Here is a 14,312-nt window from a genome sequence, read left to right as displayed (position 1 = left end):
AACAAACCCCTCCCAAAACCAAAAACCAAAACCAAATCAAAACAACCCCCCCAAAAAAAACACACACAAAAAAATCCCCCATAACCTGCTGGATTCAGAGGGAAAGAAGTACACACTGGAAAAATAATTCCCTGGAAAGTGGATGTTGGGCAGTCTGAGGAACCTTGCTTCCTCTAGGCAATACCATGTACAAAAATTAATTTAAAATGCAGATTCTTTTGAGAATGTTAAGTCTCAAGCCCACAAGGAACATCATGTCAGAAAAGGAGGAGTCATCTTCTCAGGACAGACCTCAAACTCTGTCTAGGTAGATCCTTTAAAATTATTTTCCTTCCTGTTTTTTTTTAAAGACATTGTCTTTCCCTCAGTTTCTCCAAATAGCATAAGGAAACAAAAGACATCTTATAGGTTTACCTGTGTTTTGAAACAGGTGATTTTTAGCTAGCAATGAGATAGTGAGATACCTGGCAGAAAAGATTCTACAGAAGGGTGCTAACACGAGCAGTGAAAGACAGAGCTTCTGGAGTGAGGAATTGACTTTAATATTGCACAAAGCGTGAAACAGAAGTGAAAAGGAGATAGAGAAAACATTAAAACATGATTTTGTGACAGTGCTGCTGAACTTGGGCTTGCTTTCTTAAGAGACACTTAACCCTCCCTAGACAGCTTCCACTCTTACCATAGAGGAAGAGCTGATAACAAGCTCCAACTGGGTGTAAATGAGGAAGCCACCTGTTTGGAAAATGTGTTGATATAGAATGGATGGTTTCCTCCCAATGTGTAAGATATGCTTGCAGGCTAATGCATGCAAAATATCCCTCATACACATGAAAAAGGGGCTAAATACGGGGTGGGAGGACTTCAGAATACATGTATGCACCCGCCACATGAGAACAAAGAACTCAGGGACCAACAGACCGGTTTCTCTCCTTAGTAACAAACTTGGCTGTCTCAGGCAACACTAAGCTGGTGAACATTAACATAAAGAGGGCAAGTTTCCCACTGCCCATGAGGAATGAAATCTTTGCTGAGAGAGCAGAAGCCACATTCTTTAGCAAATTAGATGCATCAGCTGGGATTTGGCAGAACCTCCTGAATGCAGGACTCCAAATCTGCACTTAACCACTTACTGGGACAGTCTTTCAAGAGGTATTAAGTGTGCCTACCACGGATATTGCAGACTTTAGGAAATCTTTCTGAGGGAACATACATGCCAGTAACATGCTTCTAGGTAGCACTAGGCTTTGGAAAGCACTAGAATTAGGATCCATGTAGATAAAATAAAAACCAAAACAAAATAGGAATTCAGAAGTGGAAGGCACACGTCCATGTTGAGCTGGAACATCCTAGCCATCCAGGGAGCATAGAATGATCATCAGAGAGCACACTTTCATACTGACAGAAGTTAGGCAGAGGCATAGAAAGCAGAAGATGAGCTCAAGGCTTAGAACACATCCTGACACTGGTCCTGGCATTGCAGTGCTGCTCTTGGATCGGGTGGCCAAGCCCTTTGCTGATGGCTCAGAAGCAGGCTCTAAGTCACACTGCTTTAGAGAAGGGACAGAAAAGCTCCTGGTAATATATGTCCAAAAAGCTATATTAGCCACAAAGGAATATGTGCACACAAGTTTAAAAAGGGCTGTTGGGCTCCACACCTAACTTCACAAAACACAGTGATGTTGTCAGCTCACAAGTTCAGAACACTCCTGAGCTACAGCCATGAACTGCAGTAAACAAAGTCGAGTGCAAATGAGCCCCTAAAAATGGGACTATTACTTTTCCTCTGAAAATATGAGCCTTACTTTGTCTAAGTTCCTATTTGGAACATCAGTCAGTACTTAATGATGTTCTCCTCAAGGAAAAGAGCTGAGCTGTATTCATGCTCTTGGGATAAACAAGCAGCCTCTTTCAGTGCCACCGAAATGCTGGGGGGGGCGGGGAGGGGAGTTGAGGGAAAACTTTTAAAGAACACAGGGATTACAAAAGAGCAGGGGATTTTCTCTTTCTGGCAGTGCTCAGTCTCACACAAGATGTCTATATACTTCAGTTTATCTCTGCGTCCTTCTTTCTCTTCTGCCATTTCTTGCACCTTCCAGAGTAGCACAGATGTGGACAACTCCAGTTGTGGCTTCTCTGATTTTATTGAGCTCTTCACGGTGCTACCCAAAAGGAAGCTATCACTGTGTGTAACCTTTACTTAGCTTCAAGACCTCTGAGGTGGGCACTACCTTTCCTGACATGTGGCTCCAACACCCCGCATAAAGCTCCACCACAGCAGAAATACTAAGATTTTCTTCCCTCGCAACTTTTTTTTTTAATCAGCTTGATCAGATGTACAGGACTGCCTCCAGAAGCAGTTGGAAAGGACTGCCATGTATTCTCCCACTTGCAAAGGAACTAATTTCCCCATTTCTGGTAACTGGTGGTGGGTACAGTGAGATGGGAACCCAGCAGTTTGCCCGGGCTAGTTCTCTACCTGCACTGAAGCTCAGCCTTGGAAATGTGGGAGCCCTTCTGGCCTGCCCCCGCCAAAAGCCAGTGCCATTCCCATCTAGCCTGCAAACAGGAAAGAGGAGATGGTGCAGAAGACAGTGAAAGAGGATGTATACAGCATGGGGAGTCAGCAAACAGCCCTCTGTGGGAAGGAGGACTCCATGCTGACTTTTCATAATTTACCCTCCTGATGGTGTCTCTTCTTCTGTTTACCTGAGTACAGAACTATGGGCGGGGAAGGAGTCACCTACCCGTCACAGGAAAAAAAAAAAAAAGAAGATTGAGGAAAAATAAAGGGAAGAACAGGATGGAGCTTACTTTTAAGATAATCACAATCTATTACTAGTTCAAAATAGTATTTCTAATTAGAGGATACCCTATAACCTTTACCCTTATTGACTGATTATTTGATAGGCAGTTTTCTGCTGCAAGCTCCTTAACAGAGAGAAATCAGAGCAGAAGGAGAACGCAGGGAAAGGAAAGGGGGTCCATGGTGGAGCAGGCTGGGTGATCACTGTGGAGCAGAAACTGCATGAAACCTACTTAACTGAGTTAAACAGCAAAGATATTCCATCCTTCCCGCAGTAAAGGGAGCACAGGGGGAGGGTGCTGCTTCTTTGAGAATAATTCTTGTTGCAAGAATATTTCTATAGGTAAAATGAAACTCTTCCTGAAATACTGCTGAAAAAAAAACTCACAGGTTTGCTTGGAATTAAATCTCAGCTTCTATAAGCCCCTGCTTTGGGAGGGAGGTTGAAAAAGTGATGGAAAGAGTTAATTTTTAATCCATCTCCTGTTCTCTTTACAAAGGGTGGAAAAGACAATGAGACTACTCTTAAACTGGAGAATAAACTCCCTGACTACCCGGAAGAGGCTTTCCTAGCAAAGGGATTTGCTAACAGTCTGTTCCCTACAGAACAGAATAGTCAAAAGGCAATTTTAAATCTAACGTCTGCGGCAATACATGAAATGACACTGAGGCTTAGAAATGCTGCTGAGGGTGGAAATGCAGCCTGAAAGGAGGCAGTTTGGTTCATCTCTCACAATCAGTACAGTGAGCAGTAAGGGTCCAGCTCTCAATAATCAAAAGTGCATTGCTATATGCCTGATGAAGACTAATCATTTATTTATATTTGGATCTTTAAAAATTATAAGGAAAACCCCCCACTTTAAATGGTTATTCTGTGGAAATGTGGTAGATCTGTGCTCAGATCCAAACCACATAGTAAGCACAAGCAGAAGGCTGCTGTGAAAAGCCCCCTCCTTGCTCACAGCAGATGTGCACAACACCTATCTGCTGTTTCTTACAGTCAGCTGGCTCAGAAGGTGTCCTCTGCAGAACTACCCGTGCCACGGGAAGTGGGTGGATGGCTGCAAAGCCCTCCCCAGCCTTTCTAGCCAAGCCTCTTCTCTTCCAAAATTAGTTTCAAGGCTTGCTTGACTCCCATTACTGGCAAAGGAAAGCTCACTACCAACCTCAGTGTGGTCAGCATGAGATCTGGAAGAGAAGGAAGAAGAGATCTTCCTTGTGCCTCTGAAAGACAGATGAAGCAGAGATCTCCCTGGCCCTGGATCTGTACTGTTAAATCTGGTCAGGAGCTCCTGCTGATTTTATCACTGCTGTGAACAGCAAAGTGTAGTAAATCCACTGCACACACAACCTCCTTGTTGGTGGCAAATGAAGGAATTTTGATATACACTGAGCAATTACTTCACCTGTGTATTCAGTACAGACAGTAATTTGGGAACAGTGTAATTTGTTTTTCTGATGTATCTGTTCTAAAAGGACTATGTGACACCTTAGAAATACAAGCACAAGCGAAGAGAAGCTTCCAAGTAAGAGGTTTGGAGTTGCACCATAACCCTAATGGTGCAGCTGGGTGCCATAAGAACAGAACGAGACTGAAATGGGGTAAGGAAAATCCCAGTATCACACTAATTTATTATGCCATTGTAAGATTTATAATTTTACATGTTTTCCCTTCACTTTCATATTCTAGAGTCGAAGGGGTAAGGGAGAATCAAAGCTTTACTTTAAAAAGCAAACTCCTGTCCCAGATGGATAAAGAATAGCTGGAAACCAAGAATCTAGCAGTTCAGAAAACAGGAAGATAACTATCACCACCACCCCCAACATGTATTAATTTTATGAGCTCATGATTTCAAAGCAATTTTAGAATTTCTGAGTTTTTCCGACCACCAGTGTTATGGGGCATGAGTTGACATTTAAGACATTCAGACATATATTCATGAATTTAAACATAGGAATATAGATTCCAGTAAAGTTAAGGTCAGATTAATATTTTTGATATGCTGAGAAGCAAACTGGCAAACTTGGGAATTATGGAAGGAAAATGAATATAGGGGCAAGAAGTACTCCAAATGTCTACACTCCAGAAAAAGGTAAAGTTAAGGACAGTCATGGACTTGAAGAATTTACACAGGGAAACATTTAAAACTCTCAACTATTATCTAAGTACAAACTATGATTCAAACTGCATCATGGCTGGACCATGCAAGATCACAGACTGGAGAGAAAGAGATCAGACCAAGTCACACCAAAATTCTCAGATAAGCACCCTGCAAGATCTGGCATCCAGTAGTGAGGCACTAGAGGGTAAATAGACAAAGTGTTCCAGAGGATGGGAACCTTACTCTTTGTCTCTGGATTAAGTCTTCTATCAAAATAAAAATGGAGGATAACAGTGTCCAACTCACAACCTGAACTCACTGTCTACATCAAAATACGACAGGTACTAGTTTGCAATAAACACTTTTCCAGATCCACAAAGCGTAGAGGTGTCAGTGGGTGACTGGGTTTGTCCTGTAGCTTTCCCACAGTGAATATGCTGATTCAGGGAGGTGACCACCCGGGTGGAGGAAGTAGGACAGAAAGGAGGACTTTTGATTTTCCAGGGAACATTAGAACACTGTTATAAGAAGAAAAGGCTATGTGGATCTTTCAGTCACTGTCTAGTGCTGAAAGCATCAGCCTTTTTGTGCTAAATTGGTTATGCTGATGCTCAGAGGGCAGCACACGGAAGTGCACAGCATTGGGGAGAGCACGGTGGGAACATCCCAGTATGTTCAGCAATGCTGTCGTCAGCTTACCCAACCACTGAAGTGGGTGGAAGGAACACAGCTTTACACCATCTGTATATTACTGTTAGGAGCATATACAGTGAACATGAAGAGTTAGAAAGGCTCTTGGACAACAAGAAATGGGTTATGGCTGGTATTGCTGAAAGCAGGTTGGAATGGGTCACGAGACTGGAAAGATACCCCTGAAAAACCCCACACCAGGAAAGGGTGGCACTTTATACAAAAATACGCTGCTACTGGCCATAGGCATTTCAAAATCACAGTGCATCACAACTGGAGTCATAACAAATAAAACTGAAGGAGAGTTGATTGGCACACATTGAATTATCAAACTATCGGGCCTCACTAAATAACAGGACAAACTGCTCTTTATGTAGCAATTGAGATGATGTAGGAAGGAAAAGGGTTTAAAAAAAAAGTAAAATAGGGGACATCTAGTATACACTTTGTGCAGTCAGTAATACAAATTATCTGCTTCTAAAAGTAATGTAGTGCATTTTCTTTACAGAAGTGAATAACTCACCCTATGGGTCTTTGAGAAACTGGAAAAGAAGAAAATCACGCAATGTATTCTAATGAATCTTGAACAAGTGCAGAAGTTTCTATGAACCAAAGATTTACCACTACAACAGTGTTATTTAAAGAGGAAAAGACCCATTATTCTGACATAGTCTCCAGCAAAACAATGGAACAACTAGTTTCAGCTCTGATGACTCAGAGGATGTAACAGGGAATACTGGTCAGCACGCTTTCAGGAAAGCAGATTTCACCAAAGACATCTGTGCATGGTTTCCATAGAATCATAGAGTCATTTAGACTGGAAAAGATCTCCAAGAGCCTATAATCCAACACTGCTGAGTACACTGTTAAACCATGTCCCTAAGTGCCACATCTAAATGTCTTTTAAAATACCACCAGGGGTGGTGAATCAATCACTTCCCTGGCAGCCTATTCCTGTTTCCTTATGATAGGATGATTAGTTTGGTTGGGGCACGGGAGCAGTGCTCTTATACTTCGATTTTGCAAGGTTTAGACTAGAGAAAAAATTGGTATTGAAGAAAAACCTTACCATATGAAATGAACAAAGTTTGTATTAGATTAATAAGTACAGAACCACAGGTCACAAAATGAGGAAATACCACAAAATTGTTTTTAAGATTAAGCCACAGATTTGGAATTAGGATTATGCCATTGAGATCTGACCTTAGCCCAGTGCTGTCCAACATTTGTTTTTAGTGATTTATGCTAACATGGCCTCTTCTCAACACAATGGGCAGATGATAGCAGGAATGGTAAGAAGGCTAGGCTACTGTTTACAGATTGCCTGGTGAGATGGTCAGAATCCATCTGAACACATTCTGTTAACCTGCTTGTCCTTAAAACTCTATGGGAAACTGATTTCCAGGGAGCAAATTTTGATGTTTGTAAAAGGAAGGCACTACATCTTGTGGAAAAAAGGGTCTACAAGTCAAACATAGAACAGACAGGTGTCCTCTACAGCTCTGTGGGCTGTTCAGCAAGTGATCCTCACTGTCTCTGTCATTATTTCCATTCCAGCCTGTCTCCCCTAAAATCTGCTAAGACAATTGTGACTCTGCCACACTTTCATGCAGTGAATACCAATCTGTAGCCTTTCTTCTTTACTTTCAGGTAGGCTTTTAAAAAAGGCCAAATCGCAGAACATCAATGATCTCTTTTTCTCACTATCCCAAAGATAACCTTCAAAAAAAGTGTAAAATCTCTTTTACAGTTCCAGAGACAGACACACCTTTTCACTTTGAAAGGACAATGACGATTATGTTTCGAAAATGTTCTCTGGACACAGATCTCCCTTTATCTTTGTCAAGCAAAACCAGACTGAGCAGATGACGCACCTTGAATTTGTAAGATTAAAACAAAAGACAGGAAAAAAAAAGTGAAGATATTCTTGCAGGATGGTATCATTTCTCTCCTTCATTCACATCCCTTCGATTTCAAACAACATAACTAGTGGTTTCAGTAGGAACTATAATTGCAGCATCCTCACAGTCCCATGCAGGCAAAGAGTTTTATTTTTCTTACACCCACAGAGAATTCTGTTTTGTTTTGAACTCTAATTACTCGCACACTTGGCTCCAAACATCAAATTCTATCTCAGCCATTCAATATCTATTCCATTGGGCTGCTTTTTTTCTCTTACCATTATGCATGCATATTGAACAGCTGGAACCTAGAAAAGGCACAATTAATTATTCTGAAATTTCCCAAAGAATATGTTTTCGCTTTTCCTCAATTTGAAATTACTCTTTGGTTTAAAGAAAAAAAGAAAGGAGTGCATCCCATAAAACCTTACATACACCTCAAAAACTTAATAGAACATTTTAGGTTAAAGAGTGCTCTAATTTTTGAGAGAAGGAGGTTGGTTCAGGCTTGCTTGCTTTAATTTCTTAAATCACATAATGAAGTCCTTGTTGCATCTTGGTGCATGAGAACTAGAAGAGCAGAGGACCTCTATCCCTCAAATACCTAACAAGTTACCAGCCCTGTGAAAATCTACTTGCTGGTTTAGCCTGTAAGCCACAGCTAAGCAAGAATGAAAGAAACACCCAGAAAAAGCAAGAGGCTAAAGGGCAACACCTGCAACGTAGTCACAAACTAACAACTGGGTTTAGGGCAGATCAGGGTATTGGGACAAGGCAAAGAGCAGGGATTTCTAAATGTAAGCCTGACCAAGTGGAAAACAGTCAGGCATGAGGGAACACTCACAGGAGGACAGAGCCTTGCTGAAGGTAGATGGGTCAGGATCCACCATGGCTTTTGATGGATATAGATGGGTCTGGATCTGACCACAGTTTTAATACTCGGTCCACAAAAAACCATCAGAATTACCTTCAACTGCCACCCCTGGAAAAATCCCCAATGCAAAAATCCAAACCAGTATCTGCTTTGTGGAAAAATACTGTGCTCACTGAAGAGAAACAAGCTATAGAATAAGATACAGGACATAATGGTTCAGAGTATATGGATCGTTCAGCAATAGCTGTTGAGGGCTACAATTGCAGTGCCAGTACCAGCCCTGGATCTACACAAAGGACTAACACATCTGACAGGAAGGGTTTCAACACCGACAGTGCAGAGAGCCTTTAGAGAAATCCTACTTCTGTTGGATACTAGTTCTGCTGGCTAAGCTGCTAATTTAGCACTCTTTGCCTGTCCAACCACTCACGGATATATTGAGCTGAAAGGCTTCCTCTCTTGCTGCTCACCTCTCTTCACAGGAGTACGCAGTGATGCTCAGCATGCCCAAGACACAAGCCCAGAGCACCAGCATTGGCACTTTAATAGGACAGTCACGGACAGCTGACCTCCACAGAGCATTTGCAAGGTCCCAGCTGGACTGAAAAAGTGGTGTGTCTGGCTAAAACACACTCAACAACTGAAGCAATGAGTTCACGTAAAAATGCTGCCTATTACAACCTCAGGCACAAACGGGAATGGGTTTAATTAGTGTCTGTACACGTGCATGAAACTAAGCTGTATCTAAATTTTACAGCAGTACACTGAAAATAAGACAAGGTGTTTACGTACGCATCTGATGTTCCCTAAATCAGCTTTTGGTTCTCAAATATGCCCTTGTCAGAATAACTTGACAGAAATATATGGTCACTGTTAACCATGAGATGCAATAGGTAGATTCTTTTTCCCCTTACATGTCATTTGTCAAATCACCATGATAGTTTAACACACACTTTTACAATCCCATATCAAAACCCAAAACTAAAATGAAAGTAGAAACTATAAACTGTCAGAAAGATACATTCACTTTACATTCAGAAATGTATTTCAAAATGAAGAGTGAAATCTCCTTATTTTTCATATGTGACCATCAGCATCCTGCAGTAAGCAATAGAATCAGATAATCTGCATCAGTCTGGGTTTAACTCAACAATATCAACATAACATTTTTACCACTTTTGCAAAAACAATCTGTTCCATCAAACACATCTTACAATAATAAGCTTTCCAATTTTCCAGAGAAAAATGCTTTTCTGGGAATCAGAGAGTGAAAGAAGGAAGAAATACATTACGGTTAGAAATCTATTATTTCAACCTCCCTCAGCAAACAAAATCCTTTCAGTGTAGGCAAGTGGGTTCCACAAGTAGCAAAGGAACCTTTCTACGCCTACACAAAAGGAAGAAGTCCCTCATCTCGACTGGATCAGTAAATGTGAATTGCACATAATATATAATGAAGTACAGCTCTGCCTTAAGTTTCTTCTTTATATGACACAGAAATGACTTAATATCTGGACTTTTTTATGGAAGAATGTCTAGTTGTATCCAAATATCTAGTTTTTCCTACATTAAAAAAAAAAAGGAACTGAGTGAGATTAGATATATGAAACCTTGGCTTCCCATTCATACTGGGGAATTACAGCGAGATATTAACATGAATTTCTCAACTTATGAAATGGAGGAGATGCCATTAACTCTTTCACACAGACAGTTCACCCTGTCAACTGTTTGCTGGGTCTTTGAGTTCAACAGATTTAAGAAAAACAAAAGAAAAAGATGATAAAGCACTAGGCACAGTGACAAAACATCCTCTGCCTCTCTATTGCAACCTGACAAATCTGTAACTCTGATTACAGTCTGAGTTCCATGTCATTATTGCAGTATTTCTCTAGAGAAGCCTTCCCAAAAAGAAGAGGCTTTAGACCAGCTATGTCTAATGCAATAGGCAAGCAGAATTAATATAAGGAGCTGTCACTACACACCCTGAACCAAAAACAGGAGGCAGATGAACATTTCTTTTTGTTTTGCAATTAATTTAAAATAATATGTGATGGACTCTGGTCTGGTAAAGCTCCTACTCCTCCTTGTTGGTAGATCCCCAAACTCCACAAGCTGAAGCACTGACAAATTTTGCTGTATTTCTACATGCATTACAGTATGAATCACAGTTAGACCATGCTCAGAAAGAAATGTTCCTTGTAGGGGGTGTGGAAACAGCTAATTTGGTGAAAAGCTGTTATGCTAAGACCATCAACCAATAATTTTATTAGTGTACTATTATATCAGAATTCCTGACATGTTTAGGTAGCACATAACTTCTGTGAAGGCATCATCTATTTGAGGAATTGATTATTAAGTTTAATTAATCAGAAAACTCTCAAAACAACATTCAGAAAATTTATTCTTGATCCTTTCTATGACACCAGTGGGCAGATCTTTACAGGGGTTGTGCAACTAAGAATACCCAGCTGACCCAGGAGATGACAGGGTATTACTATAACCATTATTCAAATTGGTTATCAGCTCATTACAAAGCGTTCCCCAAACCTGGCAACTGCTGCTCCAGAGGTTAGCATGGAATACATGCGAGACAGTGATGCCAAGCCACTCAGGCCAATATGGCTTTAGCCTCTTGCTTAAAGACTCACAAACAATGAAAGGATTCACAACAATAAAATACTCGATGTTACTAAAGACAGCTTGAAAGTGCCAGAACAAACCACCTCATCTCATCATGTTTGGAGCACCACTAAAAGGATTCAGTTGTGCTTACTTCTTCCAGTGGAAACCAAAGGCACTCAAGCACCCAAAATGTCCTTCTTTTGTTCCTGGAGCCAAAATGCCAGATACGCTGTTTAAAGCTGGCTTCATCTCTACCCCAAGAAGAAGGGACCTGCTGCTCTGTCTTTTTGTTACAAAGCTAACTACACTGTGGAAACTAAGCCATGCAGTGGTGTGGGATCCACAACCACCAAATCCTACATTATGAAAAAAGTGAAACAAACCGTCCAAGGAGGAGTGACTTCTGACTCAAAACTTCCCAGAGTGGCCCTAAGCACTCATCAGCAGAAACACAGGGAAAGAGTGCTAGTTCAGAAAAAAAAAACCAAAACCAAAAAACCTCAGTGAATTAACAACAGGTCCAAACCATAATGCAACATCATTTCAGTTGTTTCTTAATATGATCAAGCTCCAATACCACATGAAAAGTCCGAGAAGCATCTGCAATGACATTCCATATTCTCCAGAAAAAAGAGGAGGAGGGTGGAGGAGACTGCACAAAGAGACACTAAGCCTTTGTATCAGCCTCTTTTTGGTTGCCCACGCACCATGCACTCATGCTTACCTGTCCAAGGGCAGGAAGTGCTGCATATGCCATGGGCTGATTCATCATTCCTTTCTGCTTCATGATGAGCATGCGTTTCTGTTCCTCGCTCAGGTGCGCCATCTGAGCCTGCATCTGGGGCTGCTGGGACTGCTGCTGCTGGATGTATGGCATCATGGCATTCTTGCTGGGATTTGCCATCGGTGGGGTCATCCTCTGACTCAGCTCAGCATTGAAATGGGTCAGAGGTTTGGTGTTGCCATAAGAAAGCATATTGGGCTGCTTGCTCAAGGAGTTTGTGACCAGGTTATTTGGCTGCTGACTGATCATGTTCATGTGATTTTGAGGGAGGTAGTTATTAATTGTGGTCTTCTGGGGATTGTTTGCCATAGGAGGCACTATTGGGTTTTGGTTGTTAAAGGCTTGAGGATACATCATTGGACTATTTGGTTTGTCTGCACTGAAGGGTCCTCCGTAGGGACTAGATGGAGGGCCCACAGGTGACCAGCTTGAGGGCTGATTTGGATGTTGCTGCTGCTTCTGCTGCATGAGCTTGGCTCTTTGCTGCTGCTGGGCTGCCATCTGCTTGAGCTGCTCAGCTGGAGACAAGTCAGCGCTCGGCATGTTCACCGGCCCAGGCCCCGGTCCCGCCACGGTGGCTGCTGCTGGGTTCATAAGGTAGCCATTTCCAGAGCGCGCCTGCGTCTGGCCGGGGGTGTGGGCCTGGCTGGGAGTCTGAGGTGACTGAACAACACAGTTTGCTGGTGAGCCGGCAGGGACTGAGGCTGGTGGGGCGCTGGACACAGAAGTTATGCTGGAGGCTGTGGAGACGTTGGAAAACGGAGGACCGGACGAAGACGGCCTCACCTGGGGAGACCCTAGTGGAACATGAGCAAATGGAGAATGAGATGGGTCGCTTTTCACGCTTGAGCTCTCTTGAGTCTCTGTGGCAGGCCTGGGAAATTCTGGCTCCTTCTTCTCTTCAAAGTCTTCATTGAACAGATCTTGTATATCATCCTCTGGAACCGTGTTTGCCAGTTCATCTATTAGTTCCTGCCACTCCTGATCGTTCAGGTTAATGTCTGAGAAGAGCTTGTTCTGATTCGAAAGGGATGTTTCAGAAGTGTCTATGCAGTTGGAGTCATCCAAAGGCTCTTGCTTTAGCTCCTTGTTCTGCAGGATGTTAAAACTATCATCTAGCTCACTGCAGCCATTAACAGGGAGCTTTATCTCGGAAAGCCCACCATTTTCACCCAAGTCTTCTAGACCACTACTGTGAGTTCCGCTGTTCTGCAGGGGCAGGGGAGCTTTCATGTCAAGCTGGTGAAGAGGAGAAACAGCGGGCAAAGGCAAATTATTGGGCAGGCTGTTGATTGCCTCAATGCCTGGCACATCCTTCCTTGTCCGCTTGCTGGTTGGAGAAAAGCTCCCATCGCAAACTCCATTCTGCTGTTCTCCATTGAGAGGTGAACGAGTGCCTTCTAACTTCCTTTTGACTGTCTCTTGAAGCTTAAAGAAAAACAAGAAGAAAGAAAAAAATTAACCATTTGCAGATGCAAAAAAAAGTGCTCACAAGCGCTGTGACATACTCCTCATCAAGCCTACCAGTGACAATAAGTTTTAAAAGCTCTGTTTGGGAAATTTCTTTGATTTCATTCTTATGCCTTAATCAATTTGAAAAGACAAAAAAAAAAGAAACAGCCAAACACCTCCACACCCCTCACTCCCTCCCCAACCTTCCCTTGAATAGGAGAGCAGAACTGTAAAAAATGTCTGTGCTTTCTAAGCTACCAGAATTTTAGGGAGCATGTTGGCTAATTCAACTTTTTGGTGCCTAACAGTGATGAGATTTATGCAGTGCCTAACAAAGAGAGGAATCTTATATTGGACCAAAAAAAAAAAAAGGGGAATCACTAAAATTTACAATTTACTCTGAAATTTTTTTGGTGGAAGTTTCTGGAAGCTTCTTGAGAAATACCTGCAATACAATTGATAGACTACTTGTAATGTGTTGTTGACACTAAATTTCTTTTAAAAAGTTCATTATCATAGTTTCATTTGATTAGCCCACTGTTCTTGGCTACAAAACATATTGAGAATCAGTTTTAAGGGAGGAAAAAATATATCCACCCTAGAAAATAGAAAGCATTTTGCATGATGTTAACTCCATCAAATAATGAAAAAAAGGAAATTAGCTGTGTGTTAGGAGCTAACGTGAAACATAAATAGCTAACAGAAATGATAGCAAGACAAGTCTCCAGGACAGAAAATAAATTAGAATACAAGAATTTTATAAAAAAAATTAGTGTATTAACATAAGCTTTAATTCAGGTTAAAAGGAGCATGGCAAAGAACTGTAACAAGCTACAGTCCTCTCCTATCACACCAAAGTTAAGTCCTTCACTTACGTACCAGGCTAAAAAAAGCATCCCTCTTCAGTTAAGGCAAAAAACAATAGTGGGGAGGGGAGGAAGCAAAGAGGTCACAGCTCTAGCAAACGCCTTCAGAACACACTCGCATCCTTGATACCAGAACAATAGAATACAACAAACTGAAAGATTTTATCAAATTTTAAAGTATTTTTACTGGTATGAAAGTCCCAGACATGTAGCTCCCA

The 14,312-nt window shown here is 41.7% G+C and overlaps 1 protein-coding gene across 2 annotated transcripts in view; it reads right to left on the bottom strand.

Moving 5' to 3' along the window:
- MAML3 (mastermind like transcriptional coactivator 3) overlaps positions 1–14,312 on the bottom strand; it is a 240,315-nt gene that overhangs the window by 75,306 nt on the left and 150,697 nt on the right. For both annotated transcript variants that reach the window (XM_064651583.1, XM_064651582.1), the window contains exon 2: positions 11,717–13,204. In XM_064651583.1, coding sequence (XP_064507653.1) covers positions 11,717–13,204 — 1,488 coding nt within the window. The remainder of the gene's footprint in view (positions 1–11,716; positions 13,205–14,312) is intronic.

The sequence above is a fragment of the Pseudopipra pipra genome, chromosome 4 (genome assembly GCF_036250125.1).
Source record: "Pseudopipra pipra isolate bDixPip1 chromosome 4, bDixPip1.hap1, whole genome shotgun sequence".
Taxonomy (NCBI): domain Eukaryota; kingdom Metazoa; phylum Chordata; class Aves; order Passeriformes; family Pipridae; genus Pseudopipra; species Pseudopipra pipra.
The sequence above is the reverse complement of the archived record's forward strand: the minus strand, read 5'-3'. Positions and strand labels throughout refer to the sequence as shown.